This window comes from Colletotrichum acutatum, assembly GCF_030867785.1.
Source record: "Colletotrichum acutatum strain CBS 112980 chromosome Unknown BDZ83scaffold_74, whole genome shotgun sequence".
Taxonomy (NCBI): Eukaryota; Fungi; Ascomycota; class Sordariomycetes; order Glomerellales; family Glomerellaceae; genus Colletotrichum; species Colletotrichum acutatum.
In genome coordinates this window covers 122956-150737 of record NW_026849068.1, presented here as the reverse complement: position 1 = coordinate 150737, position 27782 = coordinate 122956, and the positions used below count along the sequence as shown (strand labels likewise).

Here is a 27782-nt window from a genome sequence, read left to right as displayed (position 1 = left end):
CCACTGTCAGCAAGCTATTACTAACACTCATTGTCATTGGTGGGAGGACTCGGAGCTATTTCTGGCCCCGACGGTTTGGACAAGTCCGCGGGCTCAATGAGGGTGCTCGTGACGCCTGAAGGCGCCCTCTTACGTAACCAGGAAGAACTTCTAGTCATGAGTATCATCTTGGTAAGTACTTAATAAACATTCAAACTTCGCCAGAAAGAAGCGATGCAGTTGCAACGTGAGTCTGAGGACTGTTCGTAACAATCATATGTCTGACACATTCGGATGAAAATGTACTAACTTTATTGACCTACCTCAGAGATATTCGAGGCGGGGCGAAGAAGGTGATTAATCTGTTCAAGACTAAGAGGCAATACCAAAGATATCAGGTTATCTTGACAGCAGTTTCTCGAGAAATGCCGTCCATCTTGAGTTTGATCCGCATACTGTCCGAATGTGGTATTGATTCTCCAAGTATGGAAACCCCCAATGAGATCGAACAGCCCGAAATAGGAAGCAGCGGCAATGCAGCGAATAACAGAGGTTGGCTTAAAGCCAATCTGTACACAATCATTGTGTGTTGAAATCACCGTGGTCTGTACGGGTAGCAGGTAACATCAAAGAAACTACCAATCGTTTCTGAGTAAGGACTTCAAAAGCTTTTTGTTCAACGCCTACCTACTTTAGGTCTTATACTTAAGTTGCTTATGGTTCCGGACCACTGCAGCCCTCCTACCACACTTCGACTCAATTAAGCAATTACAAAGGATAAGGTGGCTCCAATCATTAACAATTCAAGCTCCCACTGGAGTATTTCAACCTGGTTTCTTTCTAAAGCCATTGCCCATAGCCACCCAGAACAGCGATGCCATCTACAAGCGCCAAAGGACCCATCCGGAAGCCTACTCAATCCAGGCCAATCCCGAGGCTTGATATTGCTGCTGCTTTGGGGTTAGGAGAATCAGGTAAGACAATCCTGGTCAGAGAGTACCAAAGTCCGATAATATCTCTAGAATCGGCGAAAAGAGAAGTATTCAAACACCCCCTACCCGAATATCTACCTGACATCATGGAACAGCATAATCATTCACGAGACAGAATTCAACGCTCCGGTGATGCGGGGACTCACGACTATATTCATTGGGCTTTACAACGTAATGGCAAGCAGCCACGAAACTCGTGGGATGGTTGCAGCTGTGTGGGCGGTAGTTACGAAATTGACTCGGATGTATCTGAGCCAATGACGGAAGGCGAACTCATTCAGAGACTTATCGGACTTCAGGAGGCATACGAAGACTTAGAAGCCTTGACACCAAGTCCGATGAGCACTCAACTTCCTGCTAGAGGTGCAAACGATGAAGCCACAGAGACGATAGATATGGATCTCTCTGATTTACCACTTGTGAAAGATCGCCTCCACGAAGAAACCCTCACAATCGAAACTTAGCACAATGGCCAGACATTTGAAGATGCATTTGGAGCAGTGGAACTTCCGGAAAACTTGCAAACTGATCTAGACAATACCGCATCTGTTATAGAGCATGGCCAAGGAAGTCAGAGGAATGGTGGGACTGATAGTGAAGTTGAAGAACCAGAGGTTGGTCGTCGCACTAGATTCCACGAACACTTGGATTCGCTTGATGCACCGGATTTTCGTATGAGTTTGGCCGGCCTTACCACTCCCCAACAGTCGACTCCAATGCAGGAATCCAATAGTGCATTAGGGACGGCTTCTGACAACGATTCTGAGCAAGCTTCCTCCACTTCGCTGCACAAGGGAATATTCATTCCGACTTGGCTGTGGTGTGTCTTATGGATCACTTTCATCGGCTTCTTTATAGGCTTCTTCATCACGATGAGCTTGCTTATTGCTTTTAGATATGTTGGAAAGGCTCCGCCTTGCAAAACTCCCCAGCCATGCCTGTGCGATATTTCTCCTTCGCCGTTTGATGGTGCACATGGCATGGATGAAAGAATGTCCAACGACAACAGGTTTGGATGAAATACCACGCTTAAATTTGAGAACTTACGAGCGCTACCAATCGTTGGATGCTCGGAATAGAAACCGGAGTTTCCGTGAATAAGCCGTAGGTCTCAATATAGGTAATTCATAAGCCTCGCAACTTCGTCATATAAGTGATGTTGTTGGAGAAGACTTGAAGCGGTGATGTTAAGTTCCTGCAAGACTTCCGGGCTCACTTTCCTTGGAATCTGTATGCTTGCCCTTGTTCTTCCCAATTTGATCTGACCATCTTCAAATCCGCATGGATCGAGCCGTCCTGCAACTAGAATTCCCTTGGCTAGCTTTTCTCTTTCTCTATACAGCTCGCTCTACTATCCAGTACAAGGCTCGGGACCATGAGCACTGTCGTGGAAGACGAACAGGTTAGCTAACTAAAATGGCACGATACGAAACAACCAGAGTTTATCTTTTCGACTGAGACCTTCTGACCTATCAAATTTCACGCTTTACAGAGAAGTTGCATAAACAAGCTTAAGGCCCCGGCTGTCGGATTCCGAAATAATTGATGAATTCAGATGAAACATGGTTTGGGAACGTTCATCAACGTTTCATGCCGTTTCATGGCATATACAGTCATCAATTAAAGACGTCGTAATCATTTAAAAATATTGAGACAATGAATTCTTGGCGTGACTTCTCGAAGGCGTTCAATAAGTAGTGACTACGTCCTTTGAAGCTGTCGAAAAAGGTCTTCATACCACCTGCTGCAATACATTCCAACGATTTGTAAGATCCAACATAGAGCTGACATGCTGCCCGTAGGAATTCACCAATTCCCCGCGTCTACCTCGCATGATTCGGAATGATTGCTGATTCGATGAAGGCTTTGCTTCTAAGCTTTCCTGGCCTTGCCAGCGCCTGCGGGCTTTCCCGACGAGACTCTCTCATTTCATTTCCGCTTCCAGGGTATGTTGGAGCAAGTCTCACATAAGTTCTTCCACCTGACAGATGTCAAGCATCGTTGGTAGAGCCAGAGGAGGAGATACATTGCAGAGTCTCCGCATTCTGAACCCCTATCCGGGTATATTTGCCTATTATGATGGGCGTACTGGAGAACGATTCGCTTCCGACCAGCCCAATTGGCTTGACGATGGCGCGTTCACGTTGGGAGTATCGACATATTCCATCATAGACGGCAACGAGGCTATCATATACGACTCTCACATTACTCCCGACCATGCAGGTGCTGTGATGCGTCATGTTCAGAGCCAAGGTGTCACCAAGATGTCGGTGGTGATCAGTCACTTTCACAATGATCACATTGCTGGCACTGAAGTTTTTTCCAAAGGGGGGGCCACGATTGTCGGACACGAAATCACGGCCCGGACAGTGAAGAGGAATACGCAGGATCTTGCTGCTGATAGCCCAGCCATTGTTGCTGTGCCCCCTACGGAACTCTACAGTGGGAAGAAGGAGATGAAGGTGGGCAACCTCTCTGTTGAATTGCACAACTTTCAAGTTCACACTCCTGATGGAACTATTCTTTACATCCCTTCGAAGCAACTGATCTTCGCCGGTGATACCGTGGAGGATACGGCGACCTTCATCGCTGATGCCAAGAGCTTGCCAATGCATCAGAAAGAGCTTCAAAGAATGGCGACTTTCCCCATCTCGAAGATCCTGCCTGCACATGGAGAGCCAAACAGGATTGCCACAGGTGGCTACAACTCAACTTTCATCAACGCAACGCTTCGGTACATTGCTGCGATGACAGAGGATGTGCCCGAGCCAGCAGCTTGGGACCAACCTTTGTCTCAGGTTGTTGATGCAGATGTCAAAGGCGGGGGACTTGATATACTTCGCTCAATACGAGGAAGTGCATCAGAGCAACGCAGATACCATTCGGAGAAGCCGTGGGAGAGGCAATAATAATTGATGCGACTTGGTATGGAACAATTTGAGGCATTGTTGTTGAGGTCGGGATTTGCGAGTAAGCGATACTACCCGAGTGAGAACAAAGGGTCCAATTTTGGGTTCAATTTACTGCAACTTTTGGATTGAAAGGACGCCGGTGTACTGAGGTAGTAAAAAAAGGATATTTCAACCCGAAGTTTCTTTCAGGGAAGAGTGATGCTTGAGATTAGTGGAATTGGGTGAGATACTGACAGTAATTCATTAAGATACTTGCTACTATGCAAATGAGGCTGTCTCCTACTCTAATTGAGTGTGTAACAAAGTTGAGATCTAGAATCTTTGACCTCTCGACACATCTCATTGTTTGCTTCAAGGCTATTTTCGTGTCTACTGTAGGTCTCTAATTGCCATATCGTTTTCACAGAAGTCGGGTGTCTAACAGTTGTAGGTGAGCAACCACAGTTCTACGCCCATTAATTCACAAAAGCCGGAACTCAATGGCGTTGAGCGTCGATTCCGGAACAAATCTACAACAAGAATAGACGTGTTCGATCTGCAGCCCTCATGTCGGTTCCCCCACTCTTGAAGTTGGAGAAGTTCCATAAACCTTGCGCATCCAATGCATCCCCCTCATTCTGTCGTACAATCTTTATCTCCGGAACCTCGACTCTATCGAGGCAGACGCTGAGATAACGCCCACTTATGCAGTTGCATGGACGTGTAACCAATTGCGGCACCATCCTGCTTGATAGACAATGTCTCACCGAGGTACGTCAGCTATTTCTTACAAGGTCTCTGGCCTGTCTCACCATCCATAGGATAGCAGTCTCTCAGCACAGCCGCACTATCATTTTCATCGCGGAACGGAACTCTAATCCCTGGCGGAACGTGCGACCTGTAATGTTCCGCAATACCAATGTGTGACGTCGACGGTGAAGGCGAGGGGTAAATTGGCGCTACCACCAACAAAACAAGAAGTATCCCAACGGTGCCATTCAAGGGAGCGTGCTACCTACTCGTGCGGACCAGTACAAAAGCCAGTGAGCTGTACCCTTTTGTTTAGCATTGGCTTTGGGCTCGTGCTGCCCGGGGACCTAAAGAGACTTTCTGACTCGGCCTGTTGCCTACAATCAGCCGACTAGAACCGAGACCGAGAACCCCGAACCAACTACCGGCCCCTCATTCATCATGCCGTCCATTCGCAATACCGCCTCCGATGTCCCGGACATGAACCTCTACAAGCTCAACCGGGTTCACCGCACGCTTGACAAATTAAAGGAGAAGAAGGAATGGGAGGCAGAAGACACAAAGTCGTTTGACTGCATGCACTACCTGGGCGATAGTGCGATCGAAACGGCTGCCAAGTCTTTGGGCCTGCAAGCCGGGGAGCGGGTGCTCGATATCGGATCCGGGTTCGGCGGCACGGGCAGATATCTCTACCGACATTTCGATGCTACGACAGCTGGCATTGAACTCCAAAAGGAGATTCATGACATTGCTCAGACGATTAACGAAAAATCGGGTGCTGGGGCAAATGCGACATCCACTAACGGCAACTTCCTCGAACTTGACTCAGCTAAAATGGGTGCGCCGTTTGATCACATCGTCTCATTCCTTTGCATCCTGCATATCCCAGAGCGAGAAGCCCTGTTCAAGAGAGCACACAGTGTCCTCAAGCCAAGAGGCAAGATGTACATTGAAGACTTCTTTGCCCGAACATCTCTGGACGCCAAGACTCTCGAAGTCTTGAGAAGCTCGGTTTCCTGTCCGGACTTGCCTGACAAAAAGCATTATATTGCAGAGCTCGAGAAGGCTGGATTCGAGGTCACTGACTGGGTTGATATGTCAACCGTCTGGACAGACTTTGTGCATGAGCGTGCCGAAGCCTACAAGAAAGATCCGTCGATAGATGCTGACCTCACCGCATTCTATGATGCCGTCGATGAAGTCTTTTCTGGAGGCCAGGTCGGAGGCACCCGAATTACATGTCAAAGAAAGTAAATGCCACGGTCACCCGTCTCTGTTTTCTGACTTGTGGTGAAAGCTTGTTCATCACAATTCTGCATAGTAGGGAGATGCAGTTGTTACAGCTTGGGCATAACCATGCGGACTATGTCTGCGTGATGTGGGCGTCAGTCTCTGACAGATGCATACAGTCTGGCATCTCATCATGCTTTAGGACTAGATTCTGAAACATAGCCACGGAGAATTGACTTACAATGGTCAAAAGTGCGGTAGTTTTCTCGCGATAATCCATGCTGCAATTGAGCCTCGGTTTCTCCGTTGGGTACCATTCCTTACCTTGGGTCATGAAAGATAATCCGGTGTTCCGAGAGTGCGCACACATTGGCGCAAGAGATAGCTGGGTCTTCGGCGCCGGGAAATATCTGTATGCCACCCAGTCGCGATCCACGCTCCCCGCGGACAATCTTAATAAATAAGACCCGAGCTTCCTCTTAGTTCAATTCCAAAGAGCTTCTCGACTCTATCCGTACGTAAATTCTCATGCGGAGTACGTAGAGCGTCGGCGCAATGTCCACAATAGCTTTAAACTTTACCCAGACACAACAGGCTACTTCCCTCTCCTATGAACCCTCGGTACTCGTAGACACTGCACGCAACTTGGGATGACTGGCGAGAACCTCGTGGCTCGGCCAGGGACACTGACACGGCGGCTGTGGATTTCTTAATAAGGGGCAACCGCACTGCTCGGCATCCAGACAGACACCACTCGCACCGCAGCCCACACCCACCCAGCTTTTGACACTTTGCATTCCCCGGAGCTATCCAGGGAGCAGAGTTTGGGTAGCGGTCTCAACTGCACGAATCAGGCAAGTTTCCGCACGGGGAACCAATGCCCTAAAATGGCAAAATAAGAGTGCATCGCTAATGACTGTACAGTGTTTCCGTTTAGCAGTGGCGTAGAACCGATAGCGAGCTCTTTGTTTTTTCTTCTTTTCTATCGGCTAGTTTGCGTTCGGGCCACCTCTTTCCGGGGACTTAAGGCGGAAACAATAAGGAAACATACAACCTCGCAGGAATGCAAAACGTAGTGAAGCTTTCTACACACGTCCCATCCCAGCGAATTTTCGGTATCGGTCCGAGTTTTCGTAAACCCTACCATACTATACGAATTTCTTTAAATGCACTCTGCTATGCGTAGACTTCGCACTTTTTAGTGGTCAGCGTTTGTGTCATGTCAGCTATTAGTGATTACTGAGGAAGGTGATCCTTTACTCGCCCGCCCCTCTTAATGAGAACTTGGCATTACCCGCCCCTCGGTTGGACAGGGCGGATTTTGATGGAGATTAGTGATCTACGCCTAGTGAGACAGGGATTCAAGTATGGGACTTTGGAACCCCGTCTATGGCCGGAGTGCTCCGCCATTCCATGGCCGATCCAAGAAGCGTTCGGCGACGATATGGACGGCGGGTGAAGTCTATGATGAGATTTGCGAGGTTCCACCTCACAACTGCCGTTTCATCAGTTTGCTGATGAGAAAAGTAATCAGCATATATGAGAAGTTATAATGTAGGCCGGGTGTTTCAACACAACTCTACGTCTACGATATCGAATCAGGTCCGAGTATCCGTACTGATACGACGGTCTCAATCTGATACCTACCAAGACAAGCAAGCTCAAAGATGTAGATAGTCATCAACGATCTTTCATGTTGCACAAGAGGCGTAGAACTCGCTAAGCATACGCTCTCACTGACTCAGACTTGCATGATACGCAACTTGACAGGCCGATAGTGCGGCTGTATGTGTCGATGGCGCAATGCAGGCTGAGAAGAGACGGCAAATCAGAGCATCCTTCCATCCCAGGCTAGCAATAGCTTGTATTCCCGCATAGCCTATTGTTTTGCCGCCTGGTGGTAAGAATGAGGCACATGAGCTGCTATGAATGCGAAAGTGTGGCGGGCGCACTCCCCATAACTGATTACATGCGTGGCGGACGGGGATTGGGCGCAAAGGGGTATAGTACTTGTAAGACTTGGCCCTGCAGTTGATACACTGACGTTTATGTGTTCCTATGGATAGGTAAAGATGCCGAGACGTGGAAAGAATCGAAAGATTGATTGGCCTGGCGGTGAGAATAAGAAGAATGCCCTACCTGGGTGGTCAGTCTACGGATTACCTATCCCGACGTAGGGCGTATGGTCTCATTAGTCATTCTGTGCCTGCCGCGCCCTTCCAGGAAAAGGCTGTTAGTGTCACAGTGTGGCATACTCCGTAAGAACGATATGGGTTACGGAGATCGAATTCCGCTGTTCGGCTGTGCGTACGTGCGGGTGTGACCTTGCGTTGGAGCAGGGTGTTAGAGAATTGCTAGAGCCTAGAGGGGGCTGGTTCGCCCCAAGCCTGTACAGTAGAGGCACAGGTCCCTTCAAAGTTACAGAGTTGTTCGCTTTCGCAAAAAAGATCCTTGATTGGGCCCCATATTGTGGGATGCCGATATTGAAGGGGATGGGATTCTCGGATTTGTACGACATTACGAAGTCTCGGCTATTATGGGGGGTCCCTCCTTGCGGTCGATGAACTTCAGGAGGCCGGGCAGTCCGGGCTTTCATTCCGCCACCTTTGGTTGCTTTCTGTCGCGGTGTTTCTTTTCGTGATTGACTATGGATGTGTAATCCATGGTATGAATGGCGTCAATTAAGTCAAGCTCTGCATGCCAGCTGTACTATGGGGGGAATGTACAGTTACGCACCAGGAATATTCACGTATTTCGGTGTGCACGGCTCGCTCAGGTCTCATGAACGCAAATCCAAGCCACAGCCACATATTATTGTAGTTTGATGTCTGACAGGACGTCCACGGTCACATGGGTTCCGATTACCGAACGCTGTTTGGCTGCATTGAAGGCACTGCGCAGCGCGCACGCTCTATCACCCAGTTGCATGAGTAATGGCGGGTGCATAAGGGGGTATCGGACTGACCGTCCGCGGTGAATATTGGAGTTGCACCAGGTGGGATTGAGTTACAGAAATAGACAAGAGGACGGATAACGGGGGACCAATATGGTTCAACTGGACGAAGTTGCACTGGTCTGCACAGAGTTTTGATGCGAACACCGAGCCAGGTACAGTACCTTAGGTATTGGTATCGTGAGGCGGCGCTGAGGAGGCACGGAAAGGCTAAAGTGATGACCTGTCAAGAGAGAGTTTATGACTGTGCGGAACGGGTTATGGAGTGTAAGGGCTAATAAGTAATCATTGGGACGGACAATGGGGCACCGGAAGCAAATTAATGTTTGAGAGGGGCCAACAATTTACAAGACAAGCAAACGGGACTACGGGAGTATGTTGGACAGTTGGACACTTTGGTAGGATGCTTGCGTGCACAGAAGCTTGGTTTTAAGTGGTGGTGGATCGTGGAAATAGTTTCTTCATTCGGTAAGAACGTCAACAAGCATTGCAAGCATTGTGTGTTAGTTTGGTTGGTTGGGCGTTTGCGCCGCCGGTGCGCCTGTGAGGTGAGTGCGCGTTCAGTGCGACGCCAAGAAGGGGCCAGCCAGTATCAGTTGATTTTGCCCATGTTCCTGTGTGTGTATGTTCGGCTCACAATCGACGGCGAACGGGGGGACCAGGAAATCATAATATCAGACGGTACTCCGTACGTACGTACGTACGGGTAGAGAGGAAGCCCAAAAGTCAAATTGCGCTCTACTGTGATAAGATAGCAGTAGAAAGGAAAAGCACGGCGACGGTTCCGTGGTATAGATCTCTACGGCAGCCGGCAGCGCATGGTTTGGTCATGGTGCGTGCATACATTTCCGGGAAAGGGGGGGGGGGTTCAAGTTGTAATGGGATCCACGGACAAGATCCCACGCGGGCCGCGGACACGGCGAGTGAGCGGTTTCGAGTGGGATAAATCACGAAAGGCATGTCTTGAGTTGGGCTACGCGGAATCATGGTCCGTCTTGGAATAGCGGCATCATCTAAGAGTTTGAGTCCGCAACTCTCAACTGAACTGCGACATGGATGAGGAGTGGATGGCGGGTGTCGGATGTGTGCCACCGCCCAGTACGTGCGCTGTACGAATACTTCGGACCACGGCTCATGATAACATAGGTACCTATCCGTAAAGGCAAGGTGATAGACAAGCCGAGGGCGAAAACGTGTACTTTGTAGTTGGGTACGCGGATCTCGGGAACTACCCAGAGGAATAAGGTGAGCTGTAAGCGGGCGGGAAACAAGGTGCAAGCAAGCCAATGTTCGACGGCCCTGATCACGATGCCGATCGACCTAACGTCTCCCGGACTTTACACGCTGATCCAATGTCCTGGTGAAAGTGCAAATGCGCCAGGAAAGTGATAGTTTGGCAGGGGGTCCGTGATGAGTCGCGTGGGACGCCGGGCGAAAATTACCAAAAATGCTCAATGGTGAACCAATGAAATACGCTATTATGAACTGTATGACGGCACAATATACCAGTGCCCTGCCTTGCGAGTGGTGCCAAGTCACGGGTCCAGTTAGGCTGTAAAGCACGCGGAGATACGGAGTACTGGCCAGTGAGGGTCTAGACGATTGAGTCTGAATTACGTTCTGTCAGACCGGTGGGAGAGTCATGCCCAGACTTTGCCATGCAATCTTTTAGTCCTATGTGTTTGAGAAGAGTCGGAAGAAGATAAGTGAAGTACCTGCGTATCGATCCGAGGCTTCGGCTTCCTCGTAAGGCCGGTTAGGTTAAGAGCGGCGGTGATATACGTTGTCACACTCGTGTGATGAGATGAGGTGAAGTGAGGTGAGATGAGATAAGGAGGTGAGTACTCAGCAGTGCGAGTTAGCGACTAGGGTGGTCGTTCATAGCGACAAGGCATATTGTAGCATGGCAAGCCTCAGGGCAAGGGTACCAATACCTAGTTAATGGTGACAGTGATGGTCAATGGTAAGCTGGCAAAGTACGGACAGCGGAGTATCCGTAATGCACCAACTACATAATCATGGGAGCATGGCGACCATGGCCTGCCAGGGGGCGCGGGGCGCAGGGTGATACGGGGATTTGGCGCAAATCAGATGCCGTGCGGATTGCTCCCGTCTGCTTGGAGCCCATGGAACCCATGGAGTACCGTAGCGAGCGAGCAGTGAGAGGCGAGCAGGTTCGCTTTCCCCCCTCTTTAAGGGATCAATGGTGTGGTGATGGTGGTGGGTCCCCGGGTGTATGAGAGGAAGACTGAGAGGCTAGAGCCACGGGGATGATGGATCAATGGCAATCTTTTGTGTCTTGAAAGTTTTTCTGCCTTGCCTTCACGAGAGCGAGAAAGATGAACGGGGCCGGAGATAATCATTGAGGACTCGGAAGTCGGGGGTGGAACATGGAAGTATGAGCCCGACGGCGTTTGAGAGCGGCGAATTGGCGTGTTTTGGGGGCTCGCTGAAGAGGTCCCTAATGCGATGAGATGCCCAATGGTGAGGACAAGTTCGGCTAATCGGATACGTACAATACACTCACTACCTTACGAGTCGAAGGCCACGGCCACGGTCCAATACTTTTGAGATGGGACGGGATGAGTTGGGACTCATTGGAAGTTGAATCATCAGTGAATGACCGTGTGGATGTCTTTGGAGAAGCGGGCTGGGAACTGAGTGGGCGTGGCGCCGGGCTGAAGGGGAGCTTAGATACGGATTCAGCCCACTGTGCCACGAGTGTAATAGGAACACTGTAGCTAAGGCTAGGTATGGGCGTACGAGTGCTCTGTCCTTCGTATGGCAAGGTATTATAACGGATACGCGGTTGAGGAGGGATGGATTGGCACGCCTTACCGTCCATACTTCGTACCTTAATGAGTGAGCGGGCCTGTGAAGCATGTACCTCTGGAGCTTCTGTGACGGGGGTACCCACCCTTCGGAACGCTACGTCCATTTCTGAGTAGGTTTTCCGATGAATGGTGGGCAGCGGCGGATGGCTCCATTGCGTAAAATTCAGGTAATCAGAGTGCGAGAACAGAAAGGTGTTTGAGAGATAGATACCTAGACAGGCAGAGAGCGAGTGATGATAGGACCTGTAACAAGGTACCTGAAATCGAGAGTGAGTGAGAGTGAGAGTGAGAGCGAGAGACCCGGGCAGGGAGAGAGAAGCGCGGACTTAAGATACCTTACGCGGTCAGCCATAGAGAAGTGTGGGTACCCCGGTACCTTGTGTCAGCAACTTGAGGGTGAGGTAAGGTGAGGTGGAAAAGGGTTAAGAACTTAGCAGATACGTACCGATACCTCCAAGACGCTTGGCCGTAGAGTCGTCCAATCCCAGCCGGATCCGAGAGAGCAATGTCTCTCTTTCCGTAAAGGCAAGCGGAGGGGCAGAAAAAAAAAAGGAAGAGACAGATAATAAATCAATTTCCTGTATCCGTAAGAGGTATCCGTACGGCGTAAAGTAGGCGCTGATAAACCAAAAAAGCCCCCCCCCCCCCAGAAACAGCTTGCATGTGCTTGACACAGAACACACCTCCCACACACTCTCTCAGATTATCTCACCACTCATGCACACTCTAGCCCAGTCAGACGTACTCCAGATGTCTCTAGTCTAGCTTGGTCTGGTACAAGTAGCCACCAAATGAGCATTTTGCCTACGGATACGGATACTTCCACACTGTATGCTGCCCTGGTCTTGCTTTTTCTTCTTAAAAGTATTCATCATTCTTCCTCGGCCCATCCTCATTCCACTTGTCTTGCTACAAACTCCTACTTGGACACCGTACACCCGTCTTCCTCCCCCCTCTGAGTTTTCATCAGTAGGGATAATTGGACATTTCGCTTGTTGTACGAATAGTAGGATTTTCATCTTGTTTTTCCTCTCTTCGGTTGGCATGGGCTCTGATCGATTGCCAATACCTCAGGGAATCAGTAGAATAGCAAACAAATCAGGTACGTACATGGCAATGAGCGGTTCCCATTGCTTTACCATGCCTTACCGGGTATCTGCCCAGTAAGGTACGGTAGCCTCTTTCTTTACCTCACTTCACCTTTACGGTCCTTACCTGCCTTCCTTTACTCCCCGGTCTGGTTGGTCCTTTCTCACCTTGTCTATGATGGCATGGTAAGACCCAAGAGGAAGCAACGGGCGGCAGAGGCGCACCTGCCATCCTACCTTAGCTGGTGGCTATTATGTAGTAGTAATACTATTCATTGGCAGGCCCAACAGCATTCGCTCTTTCCCAAAACAATGGATTAATTTCCCTCCTTCCTTTCCTTCCACTCCCTGCCCTTCCATACCTTCCCTCCCCATACCTCCCCATACCTCCCCATACTTTACCTTACTCACCTCGAGGTAGGTACCTATCTATTAACCTTACCTTGCCTTTACCTTCACCCATTTCACCCAACATATTCGTCCGTCATTCATCTTCCAGGTCCATCCATCACCAGTCAGCGTTGGTCACCTTCAACCTTCACAGTCACTCACTGTTTGCATCTACCTTCTTACCCTTTGTTGTTTGCCATCCTTCTATCGCCCTCTTACCGACCACCCGCCCCCATTCCTTTCATCGGGGTTTTTTTTTTCTTTTCTCCGCCTCCCACACACCCAAACTCTGCACCTTTTCACACACCCCCGTCCAAACGACTTCACCTCTCCAAGTGGCAAGTACTGGCGCCCTTGACAACTCCCAATTCTATTTTCGATCACCACCATACCGATAGACGAGGGGTCCCGCACCTCTGCATCTGAGATCTGGATCTAATTCATTTTCACCCTATTTCTGCCTGGCAACTAATCCTGACCGGGACCGAGCAGGTATCCGTTCGAACTACAGGAAATCCCAATAGGCAGACGTCGTTGACTTGCCACCTACACAACTCCACCCACGACCATACTTCTCGCTACCACCACCGCACCTGCCTACGCTGCCTGCCTACCGACGCCAAAGTCCCTTTGATCTTGGCTGTGCTCATCACTTTGTCCTTGACCGGTACACTCCGAGCAAAACCTTACCACCTTTCTCCTCTCTGCCTTTTATCGACTCTTGATTTCACGATTCCCTTGTCTAAGAGTCGTCGAGTCTCATCGCCCTGACCCTCAGCGGTTTACTGCTTTACGGATCACCTCCGTGCTACCGTTGCAAAGGACATCGCATCTGTCTGCGAGCTCTGTTAAGGATTCCATCTCGACTGACCGACTAATCGTCGACATTATTCGTTCTTCTTTCCGTGGATTACGAATCGCATAGGAAAACTCTCTGGGTAGACTACTCGACTGTGGTCATTGAGTGGATTATACTCCATTGGGCCCTGATCACGTAGAGGTACAAACACAACCGATACGCTTTTCTTTTTGCGTAATTCCGTTGACCCACAAGATGAAGATAATTTGAAATGCAGTATCTAATGCAATGTTTGAAATAGGTTCTTCCAGTGGCTGAGTCTTGGGCATGGGTCGTCCAGACTGAGTCAGTCGGTCAACTTACTATCAGTAGAGACCTTGATTATAAAAACCTCTGCCGAGTGGACGAGACAGCATTTCATCCTCCTACAGCAAACTTAATCTCGCCGTCATGGCGAGTATCTCATCTTCCACTGCGACCATGTCGCAAAATGGTCAAACAGACCTAGACCAAGATCGCAAACGCTGGTTTGCAGAGTTTGAAGCGCTCAAGGCCCGCTTCGAGGCTGAAAAGGAGAACGTAAACGCCAAATTTACCCAACAGCAGCGTGACGCCTGCCACGATCTCGACGACGAGGCCCGTTTCGCCGACACGTTAAATCTACCACAGAAAGCTCGCGAGCTTCTTCAAAAGTACCAGCACGAAATCCGATCCCATCGATATGCCGCCTGCCAGCAAAGGCGTGACGCTGAGGAAAAGGACCGCGCAAGACGTGAAGCGGACGCTCTTCGAGAACATCATATAGGTTTCCCCGTGCCCGGCAACTACTCTGTACGCAACACTGGTTACGCCCCAAACGCTGGCATGCTGGGACGTACGCCAACAAATCCGTCGGCTCAGATTGTCGGCGCACGCGTCGGTCCAGCTGGGCGCGGCTCACCCTCAACCATGCCGATGAGCACACCTCCACAGCAGGCACGTCAGCCTTTGCCACAGGGCCCCATGGTGCCAAATCAGTCCGTTCAGCAGCGGCCGACAAATGGAATGCCTGGGCACGGCAGCTCGGCCCCGATGCCGTCTCAGCTCGACCATCAAATTCGCCAGTCACAGCAGGTTAGCCAGGGCCACCCAACTCAAGGACAGGCCTGGGTTCATCATAACCAGCCTGGCCAGCAGCAGGTTTCGCCTCGTACTTCAGCCTTATATCACCCAAATCGACCGGTGAACAACCCAGTGGCAAATGGGGCCCCTCGGGTGCTTCCTTCGCAACCCCATGTTCCTACGTTGGGAAGCAATCATTACGGCCCGCCGAGAGCAGGTTCTGGACAGCCTGTCAGTGGCACTCAGCCCAACCTAGCTGATCGCAGCAACCGGGTACCTCTGCCGCCGATGAATGCTGGACCCATGGGCTCCCGTGTGGACAGAATACAGGCGGTTGATGGGAGAAACTTTGCGCACGGGGCCATGTTACGAGCGGAAGATGGGTTGAGACATTCTATAGACTCCCACTCTGACCGCCACAAGATGGCCAAGAGGAAGTCGGATGCTAGCGACATGTCATCTAGAGATGCAGATCCGAAGCGCGCAAGAACTGATACGCCACAGTCAATAGCTCCCAGGACGATCACCTTTGCCGAAGTTTACCAAGACGGCAAAGCGGAATACAAGCACAACATCGTCAAATTCGAAGACGTTTTCTATATTCTGCGATGCGACGAGCACGGTGTGCATTTCAAGCAGAACGCCCTCGCAGCGGCAGCCAAGCACCTTCACGGCGCTTCGCATGGTCATCAGAAGAAGGAACACAAGTTGGCGGTTGAAACCATTGGATTCCACGTCGTGGATTGTACAGAGGAGCTTTCTGCAATGAACAACGAATGCGTCCGCCTTGCTTTCGAAAATGGTTACAAGCCCCTGAACCAGCTGCACGGCCCGAAATCCGGTGGTAAACGACAGTCGGCTGCTCACGCGATGGCTCCTGTTAGGGACCCGTCAGTTTCTGATTCATCATTCCAGGCACCCCCCAACAGTGCAGGATCCTACCAAGCGAAGTTGGAATCGAGATCACAGGAGGAGAAGCAGCAACGTGGTGGGGATCACATTATGAATCCAATCCCAGGTGACATTTACCACGCAAAATGGCCGAGGAGCAATAAGCTCTACATTGTTATGATACTGGGCTGGACATCCTTGAAGATGTGCGGATGGGATGGCTGGCTCAGCGACACACAGCTTTGCGACAGAAAGATTAGGCCTACGTGCTACACGTATAATGACGAAGGCATTGGGGGTTGGGCGCCTGGTTACGGAGATGGCGAGCCGCGTGAGTTGGATAGGGATGTTCCCGTTCTGTGGTTTGAAAAGAATGGCAACACTAGACTGGGTTGGCTTGGCGTCAAGTTCATTCTGAAGCCTTTGCTGCTTGATGACCCTGACCGATCTACTGATCCCTTGGACCCGGCCAATAACGCGAGAAAGAAGTATGCTGAGATCCGTGGGTACGACTCGTTCGAGGCCATGCTGGCCCATGTCCAGGAAAGGCAATCACCGGCAGGAGCAGAAGTGGAGTCGACGACAGAGACGGCGACGACAGCGACAGTTCCCGCAAAGCTGCCGTCGTTTGCTTCGGCATCGGACTCGGACCCTGTACCCGATGTTGACATGTACGACTTTGGCGACAACCCTCCTCCAGCTGACGATTCGGATGACGAAGACTACGTGGAGCCGAAGCGCCGAAATGGTCAGGATTCAGATGATGACATGGCGGATGTTGACGAAGGCCCAACTACACCTCAGCAGCCTCTCAGACGCAGCACTCAAGAGGTGCGGCCCACGTCGCGGCTGAGTGAGAATAGTTGGATGACGGGGAGATCTGGAGCTGCTGCTGGCACTCGTCTGTCAGCCAAGAAAGACAAGGCGGTGGCTGATAGGGATGATGTGGCATTGGACGATGCTATCCAAGTAACGCCGTCCAAGGATCGAACCGATAGCAAGGAGAATGCGACGCCCATCCCCACGAACCCCAATGGAGGACCCGTTACCGTCGCCCTTGGAACCCCCGCGACACCTCAGCCGGCATCTGCAGAGATGGCTGTGAACGGGCCAACTTCAGTTCCCAATCTAGCTCCTCAAACTGATGGCATCGCGCCTGTGAGCACCGCATCACCAGGATCAAGCCAGACGACGGTTGTATCGGCGACTGCGCGGTCTGCGCTTACTGAGATTGCCGGGAGCAACGCGTCTCAGAGGCAAAATGCCCAAGATAGTGCGCACCCGGCGGTAGAAGCTTCAACACCCCGGCAAGACAGCGAGAGCCAGTCTCAGATGGACCAAGCATCAATGGCAAGCTTGGCTCAGAGCGCGATGAAGGCTGCTTCTAAATCGCCAAGCCTAGACAAGGAAGTTCCTCGTGTAAGCCCCAAGCTGCAAATTGCAGACTTGGTAAACGACACAGCCGGCTCTGAAAAAGCAGTCCGTCGGCCTCTACTATCCAAGTCTTCCCCGGGCGTTGTTGAGCCAGCGCCACTCCGACACCCATTGCCTCAGAAGCCCAGCCAAGAGATTCATCTCGATCAAATGACGAGAGCTAGTCAGCAGCCTTCGCCCGCACTTTCCACTAAGAGCATCAAGGAGGCAGCGTCGCCAGCGCTGAACGGCCCGTTTCCCCAGCCTCCGCGGAGTGCTAGCGCCGCCAGCGGCGAGAGCGCTGCTCGCCGACCCGATCCTCGCATGAGCATCGCGAGCATGAGCAGCAGCAGTGCCCACGGCGACCAGGAGCGAGGGGCGATCAAGCAGACGGTGGTCATCAGTACAAGCAACGGCACTGCGTCGGGTAGTAGCACTCCCAAGGTGTTGACGCACGCCAGCTTGGTCAACAGTGAGCAGTGGCGTGCAGTCCGGGCATCGGAGTCACCTCGGATCACGCCTGCGGCGCTCCAATCGCCTCTCATCGACCGAAGTGCGGCGGTCTCTCCTGCTCTGGGAGGCAAGAGAGATGTCGAGAACTTTATCGACGTGTCGGAGTTTCACCAGGGCAGTCAGCACTGGGTGCAGCCGGGAAAATTCTTGCGTTTCCACGCCGGGGACGAATCGAGCAGCATCATGCGAAGCAAGGAAGAAGACGGCATGGAGGCCGTTGTGGACGCTAGCCTAGTTAAGGCAGCAAAGATGGCGGGAACGACAGTACAATTGGAGCTCAAGACGGAGAAGGGCGAGAAGGTGGAGCAGAAGCTGGTGTTTGAGGCCAACTCGTTGACAGGCAGCCAACGCGGAGCAAAGCTACAAGCGACCAAGTTCTACAAATGGCTTTCGGGAAAGAATCCAGACATGCAGCACCTATATTGATACGGAATGTCACTGCTGGTGAGGAATCCAAGGACGGTGTTGTTTTTGGATGACTAAACGGCGTCAAGAGGTTCAGTCTCTTCTTTTTTCCTTTTTTTTTTCTTCCTTTTTTTCTTTGATCGTGAACATCTGGGCTCGGTCATCGATTGTTAGACTGGCTTTCGCAAGAGACATGGAATATCCCGAGGCGGAATAGCGATGCTGCTCAATCGCTCGGTATAATGATTTAGGAGTTTGGGGACAAGGAAAACGTGGGGATTTTTAGTCATGAGAGCTTTCTGTTGGTATCAACACGGAGACGCGGTGTTAGCTGAGCGCCATCAGGTGCGTGCATGCCTGATTGAGAGTTATAGCGTAAATCGATATCGTATTGTTGAAAACACGTATGAGGGAGAGCTTAATCGAGTGTTATGAATGAAGATGGTGGCAGAGAGATGAGGATACATCCGTAGTGCAGGCAGGAGGTTAGGTATCGACCATTTATTGCCCGGACTTGAGTCTTGAGTTGGGATCCATCAACCATGCATGCTCATGACCATCTATCCTTATGCGGGATGAGTTGCAGCTGGGATGAATAGTGGATCAGTAGTTTGCTTCCCTTGAGTTACCCGGGGACGGATGGATGAATGGATGGATAGATGGGGAGCTTTGGGCGTCTGGGTTGTGAATTTGCATGTGATTGCCGGGGTTGGAGCGGAAGAGCTAGAGTGAGATGTGAGAGGTGAGAGGCTGGGTGAGTGTGAGTGTGAGTTTGAGTGTGAGTGTGAGTGTGAGCATGAGCAGCGGCCGGAGCTGGACCCCAAATCATATCAGCACAGGCACGTGGACGGTGGCCAGTGGCACCTTACCGGCTTAAGGCAGGTAAGGTAAGTACCTAGGTAGGTACCTTAGCAGCTCCAGCTGGATGCAGCAGCAACGCAGGTCTCGTCGCATTTCTACAGCGCTCAACTCAACTTTGCCCAACTTGATCCATTTTCCGACTTTCACCATTAGCAATTCTCTTTCTCTTCTCTCCTATTTTACTTGGCTTGCTCATACCTCGTCGTCGTCCTCCTCCTCTCCTTCATCTCTAGCTGCAAATCAACAGGAGGACCCAAACTGCTGTCCCTCAGTACAAATCCCTGCCTCGAGTTCAAAACTGGAAGAGAGAAGCCGGACAAAATCCAGGCAGTCCGATGCCGATGCCGATGCCGTGACGGACACTTTAATGTGCGACCAGCGAGCCACTGCGACAACCTGATCCGTGACTACTCGACTACCTTACGAGTCTACGACTACCCACCTGCGACCGAAACCGATGACGTTACTATCCACAGAGTCAGACAACTGCGATCGAATTCGGCCTTGGGAGGACATGCGCATGCCATTGCGGAAAGCCTCGTTTCCTCCGTTCCTCTAACCCTCTTCTTCAATCGATTATCCTACGACAGCCACCTTTGTACCCTTTCACTGGGAATTCCCACGAACCGCCAACACTTGACCCTTGTCAACCATCGAGCACTACGACGACGAAGACGAGAACAACGCGCAGAAGCCGCAGCGGCTCCGAACGTCTGCGGAAGCAGTGGAGGACCACGGACATTGATGGCTGCCTTTGTGAGAAAAGAGACCCTTCCCGAATCACCCCCACCACCCCCGACCCTCGCCCACCACATCCTTGCCCTGTAGTCTGTTCGTCATTACGGAGCAGCCTGCGGATACCCAGACCTTGAAGCGCACCCGGCTCCGCCCTGTTCCGCCGTGGCCGAAAAGAGTGACAGCGAGACGGAGGCGGGCATGTTTGAATGTCTGCCTACCGACCTGTCTATCTGGCCTTATTCGCGACAGTAAAGCTAAGCTGAGCTGAGCTGAGCTGAACTGAACTGAGCTCGGGACAGCTGCTGGCAGCAGATGGCGCATAGACCAGACTGAAAGAAAGACACGGTCACGCCCATCACGGAGCTACCCCGGTCGCCTCTTGTCTCTCTCTCTCTCTCTCTGGCTCTGTCTCTGTGCCTTTCTGCTCAGCTGCCACTGCGCTTTGGCATCCTTCAACGCATCAGCCACGTCATAACCTTTCCGCTCGTCTGCCCTCTACTCTCTACCTCGTACACTCTAACCTCTACCTCCTACCTCTTCTTTCCCATCCACCACTCTTCACGCATCGCAGTTCCACCCCAAATGGCATCCGGTCTACACACCTCATTCCCCCTCCGGCCTCACTGACGGGCGGCTTGCCACGGCTGCATCCATCCACCTACCTACCTACCTACCTACCTCCCTACCTAAGCATCCTTTCTTTACATAACCCACAGCCAGGCTAACCTTTCCGTCACCCGCTGCAGGATACGCCCTGGCTAGTCCACATGTCGACCCCAAAGGCCCACCGCGGCGCCGATGCCGACTCCGGAAACGATCCCTCCCAGGGCTCCGGCTTCGACGGCACCCCCTCCGGCGCGCCACCCACCTACGCGACTTTCTCCCCCGTCACCCTCGCCGCGACCACTCCAAGCCGATCCTCCCGCCAGTCCACCATTATCGTCCATCAGAAGTCTCCCCTCCTCCTAGCCACGCCGCCGCAAATCACCCGCGCATTAGCATACTCGCATCCCTTTCTTCTGCCCCTCAATAAGCTTGCTGGGCTGTTGACATGGACGACCGACGATCCGTGGGAGAGCTTTCTCCTGCTGGCATCATTCTGGGCCATCGTTCTCTATGGCGACATTGTTGTGCGCATGGCGGGGCCCATTGTCGTTGTTCTGACATTGATACTGGGCATGTATGGCCGGCGTTTCAGTCCGCTGAGCAGCAGTGGGTGGACAGAGCCAGCTTCCAAGGATCCCGGCGGCGCGCAGAACACCGGAGGAGGTGCAGCTGGGGCCAAGGCACAGAAGTCGACACCCAAGAGCAGCACGGCCACGAGCACAACAAAGGGTCACCAACGAGGCGAATCAGAGGCGACGAATACGAGGCACCAGAAGACACTGGACGAGATTGTTGAGACTTTGAAGGAGTTTACTGGGCGATGTAACCTCTTGCTTGAGCCGCTCCTCGAATTGACCGACTTCCTGAGCACTCAACGAACCCCTACGTCTGCCACAACACGACCAGCCTTGACGACGCTATTCGTGCGCATACTGTTCTGCACGCCTTTCTGGATGGTCTTGACGCTCCCACCATTGCGAATCATCACGACTCGACGAGTGGCCCTGCTTTTCGGCACCCTGGTGCTGACATGGCACGCTAGATTCCTGCGAGTCGCCCGAACGCTCTTATGGCGGAGCGCCACAATCCGGAGGACGGCAGCCTTGGTCACGGGCTTGACATTCGAGAAGCCTGTCAAGGCTGTTCCTGTCCAGATCACCGCGGCAGAGAATGGCAAAGTACAGGCCAAGCCGGCAACATCGGAGCTCACAAAGGCGCTGCGCAAGCAGTCCCACAGGCATGGCAACAATGCCACGAGCAAGGATGCGGGTGTCAAGTTCACATTTATTATATACGAGAACCAGAGGCGGTGGGTCGGCCTAGGCTGGACACAGAGCATGTTTGCCTACGAACGGTCGGCATGGACCGATGAACATAATAACCCTGTGCCTTCACGGGACACGTTTGAGCTGCCCGAGGTTGAGGATGGTAGCAACATGCGCTGGCGGTGGGTTGAAGGGAGCAAATGGAGGGTCGACGGGGTTCCGGATGACGGAACTGAACCTATCGACTATGACGGGGAACCTGGGAAGAATGGATGGATCTACTACGACAACAAGGTAAGCAAGCTTTGATTTTTTTATGTAGCTGAGTGCCAGCCTGTGTGTGATCTGACTAACACATGCCGACCAGTGGCAAAACGGACGCCGCGGGTCCGACGGATGGGGACGTTGGACACGACGGAGAAAGTGGTACCGCGACGCCGAGCTGGTGGAGGTTTCGGAGGACGAAATGGCACACGAACTGGACGCCTCACAAGCACCGAGCTCTGCCCGGCCGGGCTCGCCCACGACAGGGCCCCCGGGTCCCGCCTTGACGACGCAGAGGTACAGCACGCTCGAAGAAAAGATGGTTTCCCCTACACAATCCGCGCAAGACCTGACCCTATCAGATAAGGACCTGGAAAGAGAAAAAGACGACACAGCTTCCACTCTCTCGACGAGCTCGGGCGGACGATCATTTTTCAAGGCGCCGTCATTACGACGGAAAGTGACGGATAAGAGCGTTGCCAGCAAGGCCGACAAGGAGCACGACCGCAGTCGTAGGGCGAGCGAGGCCAAGAGCGAAGAGGAAGCTGCGGCGCTGGGACTCAAGTTGAACCTCGCTTTACAGGGCAAGGAGGGTGGACAATGGGGAATCGGCGATGAGGCCAGAATGAGTTTGGAGTAAATGGGCGACAAAGACCCTGGGGTTGGCTCAGAATTACGAATGACCCTTGGTTACTATTGATTCCTGATGGGAACAGCAAGGTATCAACTATACCGTAATGGTACGGTACGGTACGGTACGGTACGGTACGGTACGGCACACTGCACGGGGGTTGGGCATGGACGCGGCGTTTGTCGGCTGTAGAGTATTCATGATTCGGCAAGGGAAGAAGGGTACTTGATGTATGATTTGGGGTAATGAGACAGAAAAACACGCACGTGTTGTGTGTTTGTTTGCAAGTCTACCAGACATGGCAGGCCGCAGGCTGCAGCAAGTCACTCACGCTCTCTTTTGGCTTTGGCATGTGGTTTGGTGGAAAGGCGGATGTGCTTCCTGTGGGCAAGGTACCTTGCTGCTTGCGTGCGGGTGTGACCACAAATATGCGTGATGAAGTGTGTGTTATGTGTGTATGTGTGTGTGTGTGTGTGTTTGTCCACCACTCTGCCATAGGATGGTATCCGTACCTACTGATCACTGGATAGGTAGATATGCGTGATGTCGGCTGGAACTGTCGGGAACGAAAAGAGTTCAAAGGGGGCGAACGACTATGAATGGTGCGCAGGCGAGCTGGGCATCGAGACACGGGGTCTTGCGGGTCCGGGGTAACGGGCCTTTGCTGCGGGGGGTCCGAGAAGGGCAACTTGCCTAGTACCTGACTGGTGGGAGGTCCAGGCCATGGGTGGAGGACAGGGCAGACACAAATACCTGGGTAAGAATAGTAGTGTAAGAGGGAACTAGGCAATGAATAGGGATGAAGGAAAAAGGGCTGAGGGGGCACGGCACGGGGGTGGATGGATGATGATGTGAGATGGATGGCTCAGGTGCAACGCGGACGGGAATGGTGACGGGGTCAGGTGGTCCGTCGCATGTCGGAAGAATGGGAGGCACACAAACCTTTGGACCTAAAACCGTTGGACCTTTGGAAGGGAGAGATACCTACCTACCTTAGCTACCTGGCACTGCTAGGTAGTAAGTAAGGTACCGGTAGACTTGTGTGAGAAACAGGAGCCAGCTGAAAAAAACACAAAAAACAAAAAAAGGGATACACAACACAGCCCAATGACACCAAAGTATCTAATTAAGGGGTTCACTCACACAATTCCGTGATGCCTAAAGTTTCTTGAGGGTGGAATTTGTCAACGTGTTGTTCCTTGGTTTGTCCACACCCAGTCCAAGTTTCTCTCTTCTGCATCACCCAACTTTCTTGAAATGAGATTCTTACACACAATTTTTTCGTCTGATTCTGCTCGTGCTTCATCTACTTTTTTCTAGCAATCACTCACTCGCAGTCGACTTTACGCAAACTCGTTACTGAGCAGTATCGAGCACCTATACTCCATCTACCGATCACTACTCCAAAACTCCAAAATCTACAGGGTAGAAAGAAACGCCGGGCAATTCGCATGTCTACACTGCGTATCCCCACGTTGTTAACCTCGGCACAATCGAACCAGATTGAGCTCGTCAGTCCACGTCTACGCCCACATAGTACACATCCACGGTCGCGGTACCGATTCCGATGGAAGCCGCATCTCGCCTCGCCTTAATGGCCATCGTCACCCGCGCCGGGAGTCCGCAACAGCAGCTACGGCAACATTTACAGCAGCAGCGCGTGCCGAAGCAGCATCAACTTCATCAACAGCAGCGAGACGAAAAGGCGGCGTGGAAACATCTTCACCACCCGCTGGTTACAGTCGTCGAGTATGACGTTGAAGCGCAGGCGGGTCTAGGTGCAAGAGAAGCAGCAGCAGCAGCAGCAGCAGCAGCAGGGGAGGGGAAGAGAATGTTGGGGAACCTAGGGCACCACCACCACCAACACCAGCGTTCCTCGGGACGGACACGTCGGGGGAGCGCGGGGAGTTCGAGCTCGCGGTCGAGTGAGGGGGAGAACGGTGCAATGGCTGCGCGAGGCGGATTGGAGGCCGTTGCGTGGTGGATTCTGATGGGGTTGGAGTTGTGTGTCGTTGGCGGTGTTGAGGGCTGGATTATCTACATGGTCTACAATGCCGGCGGCGATTTTGCGACTTGGAACTGGTGAGTCTTCCCTTGTTTTTCTTTTTTTTTTTCACCATCTCCTGTTTCTCCTCGCGAGACATCGAGCATCTGTCAGAGAGCATCGAGTGTTGCCCAGGAAGGGTTGGATCTCGATGGGAGCCTTGATCTCGTGTCATACAAACAAATCAGGCATAGCTAACGATGACGGCACCCGCAGGTTGTCCCAATTCGCGTCGCCGGCCCTGATGATCCTCCTCAGCGTCTCCCTCTCGGCGGCCCTGCTACGCGGGGTCGGCTGTCTGAACAGGCTCGGGGATTTGGGGTTCCAGGCGGCTGGTCTGGTGCTGGCCACGTTTTGCGCCGTCGTAGTGTGCGCTGGTGTGAGTGGTGTTGAGGAGGGGCAGGGGGAGAACGGCGACAGGTTGGAGAAGAAGGGGGTGCGGGTCGTCGTTGGGTTGGCTGTCAAGATGTGGTGAGTAATTCGTTGCCCTTTTTTTGTTTTTCCTTTTTTTTTCTTCTGTCATTTTCTGTCATTTTCTTATCCCATCACGTGTCTCTTTTCGACAATATCTCTGGTCCGGATCAGTCCGTTGGGAGGAAAGGGATACCTACATGTAGGGATGCATGTAGTTTTGGCCTTGGCCTGGCTCAACCGGAACCGACAGGATTGACTAACGAATTGGGTTCTGCTAGGTTCCTCTTCTTCATTGGCTTCCTGTGTGCCGTGTTCCAGTGGTACAGCGAAGACCGGCAGAGGACAACAACATCTACGACGAACCAGACGCCACTACTACAAAAGAAGGGGAAGAAGAAGGAGAGGGGTTACGGCACTACCACGGGCGGATTGGCGACCGTCGACGAGACGGTTGAGGGGTTTGTGAGCGACCTATGAGAGGCGCGCGGATGGTCTTCTCCCCTTTTTCCATTACTGATGATGACTTTGATTTTTCTCACGACGAGCATATGCATGATGAGCGCGCGCGCCTACACTACAAATGAGTTCCGCGACATTCCGATACCCCCTTCTTACCCGGTTCCTTTTCATTCGGACCGTGGTACTTCTGCTTCAACTTGCGAGCGGCGACAGCTATCGTCCTAGATGCTACGATTCTATTGTACTAGAATAGCCTTTTTTCCGTGTCACTGTCATATATAGCTAGCCATTTTCTTTGTCGACCTGATGAGATGAGATTACTTGTATCTATGTTACTGGCTGCTTCGCCTATTCCCTCTGCTCGGGATCAATTGATGTAGGACAGATTGTCCCGCCCTTATGATAGCTACCTTATGCCGCCGTGATTCGATCGCGTTGTGATGCCACGACACTTTTACGTGCGATAGGTAGCCATGCGACAGCCAGCCCAGCTCGTCGATACCAGCGATTGCACCGCACGCACATCATTACCAAAAAGTACAGTAAGCTCATGTCTATGTGTCGCGTTGGTATTGGACGACACTCCTTTGCCGACTTTCACTTTAATGGTGGTTGAGGCTTTGAGAACTTTGGAACATGGGCATCGCTGTAGGTAGTCTGGGGAGATGAAACGGCCACCTTGAGTTTAATCGGACGGCAAGGCTCGGCTTCGCTGCCGGCGCTTTATAGACGACGGAAAGAACACATTAATTGTGTTTCTTGTTTCGTTGGGCTGTATTCCGAAGGCCGGACTCGGTAGTAATTGCTTTCATCATATCATAAAGGCTTCACAAATTTACGGATTGCTGCTTCTCCATGCATGAAGCCGTACATGGAGATTGCTCACTCTTCCGTCTTATCTTCCTAGTAGATTGCGATATGAGGAAGCACTCATGTTGGCCGATTGTGATTTGGGTTCCAAGCTCTGAGAGCGCACTGCCTTGGGCAGTTTAAATAAGTGCCGAACCTAAGAGGCAACGTACTCCCGGCTTGGATATCAGAGAGCGAGGCAATAGCGCACTTTGGTAAAGGCCAAGTCGTCCATTGAAGAGATCTACGGGATTCTGTCAGATCAGAGTGCGGTGGTTCGGCGGAGCATTAAACATTGTCGAGTTAAACTTCGTCTGATGATGTCTCCCAAACATCCAAGACGACATGAGCAACGGCCAGCCCCTGATCTTGACGCTACCCCTCTTCGAAACAACGACGTTGATACTCCCAACTTCAAAAGATGAGTCCCGCATCAGGTAGTCGATGAGAGGCACGACTGTCTTCTAAACAACTCCATCGCATACATGATGTTAATCTCACTGTCCGTTTCGTTCCCGTGGGCCATCTTGGTCACTGTGGTACGTCCCATTGCGCACACGTCTGGAACACAATAACTAAAACACTCTCGATAGGCATGGGGCTTTGGCCAAGACGCCCCGAGCCCCGGTGCGCCCATCCCGGGCTACGGCATCTTCATCCCACGATGGGAAATCCCTTCCCCCGACGGCAGCGGCAAGACGCTCGCCCTTCGAGGCACGGTCGAAGAAGTAGCGACCCAGATGCGCGACATGCACCCGAGCTTTGACATCGACAACCAATTTGGCAAGATTGCCATGCCGGCTATTGGGGAGCGGGCCACCTTCGACGATAAAGACCAGACGCTGTGCCACAACTTCAGGGAAGGCAATAGAACGGCTGCACATATCGGTATCGATGAATTGAGGACGGTTCAGGGGAAGCCCGAGAACGGGGTTCGGCCTGCGAATTGCGGACGAGTTAGTTGTCGGAATAGTACTGGCATCTGGTGGTGCAATGATGTGAGTGTCTTGCCTTTACCCCTTTTCAATGCTCACGAACGTGCTGGCCTGGCATGATGGAGTGGCTGATGTGATGTTTCGACGCAGGCCAAGAGCACAAAGCAGATCGACTCGTTCGGCGATATTGCCGACGGCGCTCAGCATGTCTTATCAAAGTGCAAGGATAAGCTGGATGCCAACCAAGGGCAAGGTATGACTGTCAGCGGACAGGCTTTCCACAAGGATAATTGGAATGTTGTTGTCCGAGGCGGAGACAACTGCGATGATGCAGGTGTCATTATGAATCCCAAAGGCTCTCGGAGACTTTTCAAGGCGTAAGCGTCTTGGAAACAGCCGCAGAGTGTTATTTCAGGAGAATACGGGTGTGGCGAATAAGGACTCCGAGCTGCGGCATATGAGTTACGGATATCGAGAGCTGTAGATT

At 52.0% G+C, this 27782-nt stretch overlaps 7 protein-coding genes across 7 annotated transcripts; 6 read left to right on the top strand and 1 right to left on the bottom strand.

Moving 5' to 3' along the window:
- Positions 1-3235: 3235 nt before the first annotated feature.
- BDZ83DRAFT_721154 (beta-lactamase) lies at positions 3236-3887 on the top strand (the record flags this gene model as incomplete). Its single annotated transcript, XM_060512355.1, has 2 exons — positions 3236-3769; positions 3792-3887. The coding sequence occupies 2 exons, from the start codon at positions 3236-3238 to the stop codon at positions 3885-3887; spliced, it is 630 nt and encodes a 209-aa protein (XP_060362861.1).
- Positions 3888-4807: 920 nt separating this feature from the next.
- BDZ83DRAFT_412991 (methyltransferase domain-containing protein) lies at positions 4808-5921 on the top strand. Its single transcript, XM_060502928.1, has 2 exons — positions 4808-4905; positions 5000-5921. Exon 2 carries the CDS (start codon positions 5054-5056, stop codon positions 5864-5866), a length of 813 nt encoding a protein of 270 aa, XP_060362860.1. The 5' UTR covers positions 4808-4905; positions 5000-5053; the 3' UTR covers positions 5867-5921.
- Positions 5922-10987: 5066 nt separating this feature from the next.
- BDZ83DRAFT_653630 (uncharacterized protein) lies at positions 10988-13192 on the bottom strand (the record flags this gene model as incomplete). The annotated part of the gene is made up of 4 exons (XM_060510632.1): positions 10988-11295; positions 11361-11872; positions 12845-12966; positions 13160-13192. The coding sequence occupies 4 exons, from the start codon at positions 13190-13192 to the stop codon at positions 10988-10990; spliced, it is 975 nt and encodes a 324-aa protein (XP_060362859.1).
- A 1578-nt stretch (positions 13193-14770) lies between these two features.
- On the top strand, positions 14771-18250 carry BDZ83DRAFT_582311 (uncharacterized protein; the record flags this gene model as incomplete). The annotated part of the gene is made up of 2 exons (XM_060505538.1): positions 14771-16435; positions 16475-18250. The coding sequence occupies 2 exons, from the start codon at positions 14771-14773 to the stop codon at positions 18248-18250; spliced, it is 3441 nt and encodes a 1146-aa protein (XP_060362858.1).
- A 2345-nt stretch (positions 18251-20595) lies between these two features.
- Positions 20596-22603, top strand: BDZ83DRAFT_721151 (integral peroxisomal membrane peroxin; the record flags this gene model as incomplete). Its single annotated transcript, XM_060512354.1, has 2 exons — positions 20596-21993; positions 22067-22603. The coding sequence occupies 2 exons, from the start codon at positions 20596-20598 to the stop codon at positions 22601-22603; spliced, it is 1935 nt and encodes a 644-aa protein (XP_060362857.1).
- Positions 22604-24188: 1585 nt separating this feature from the next.
- BDZ83DRAFT_754076 (uncharacterized protein) lies at positions 24189-25529 on the top strand (the record flags this gene model as incomplete). Its single annotated transcript, XM_060514437.1, has 3 exons — positions 24189-24676; positions 24855-25109; positions 25331-25529. 3 exons carry the CDS (start codon positions 24189-24191, stop codon positions 25527-25529), a joined length of 942 nt encoding a protein of 313 aa, XP_060362856.1.
- A 1319-nt stretch (positions 25530-26848) lies between these two features.
- On the top strand, positions 26849-27676 carry BDZ83DRAFT_754075 (uncharacterized protein; the record flags this gene model as incomplete). Its single annotated transcript, XM_060514436.1, has 3 exons — positions 26849-26899; positions 26954-27358; positions 27446-27676. The coding sequence occupies 3 exons, from the start codon at positions 26849-26851 to the stop codon at positions 27674-27676; spliced, it is 687 nt and encodes a 228-aa protein (XP_060362855.1).
- Positions 27677-27782: the final 106 nt, after the last annotated feature.

Coding starts and splice junctions, on each gene's coding strand:
- BDZ83DRAFT_412991 (XM_060502928.1), top strand. CDS start 5,054: ATGCCGTCCATTCGCAATACCGCCTCCGATGTCCCGGACATGAACCTC.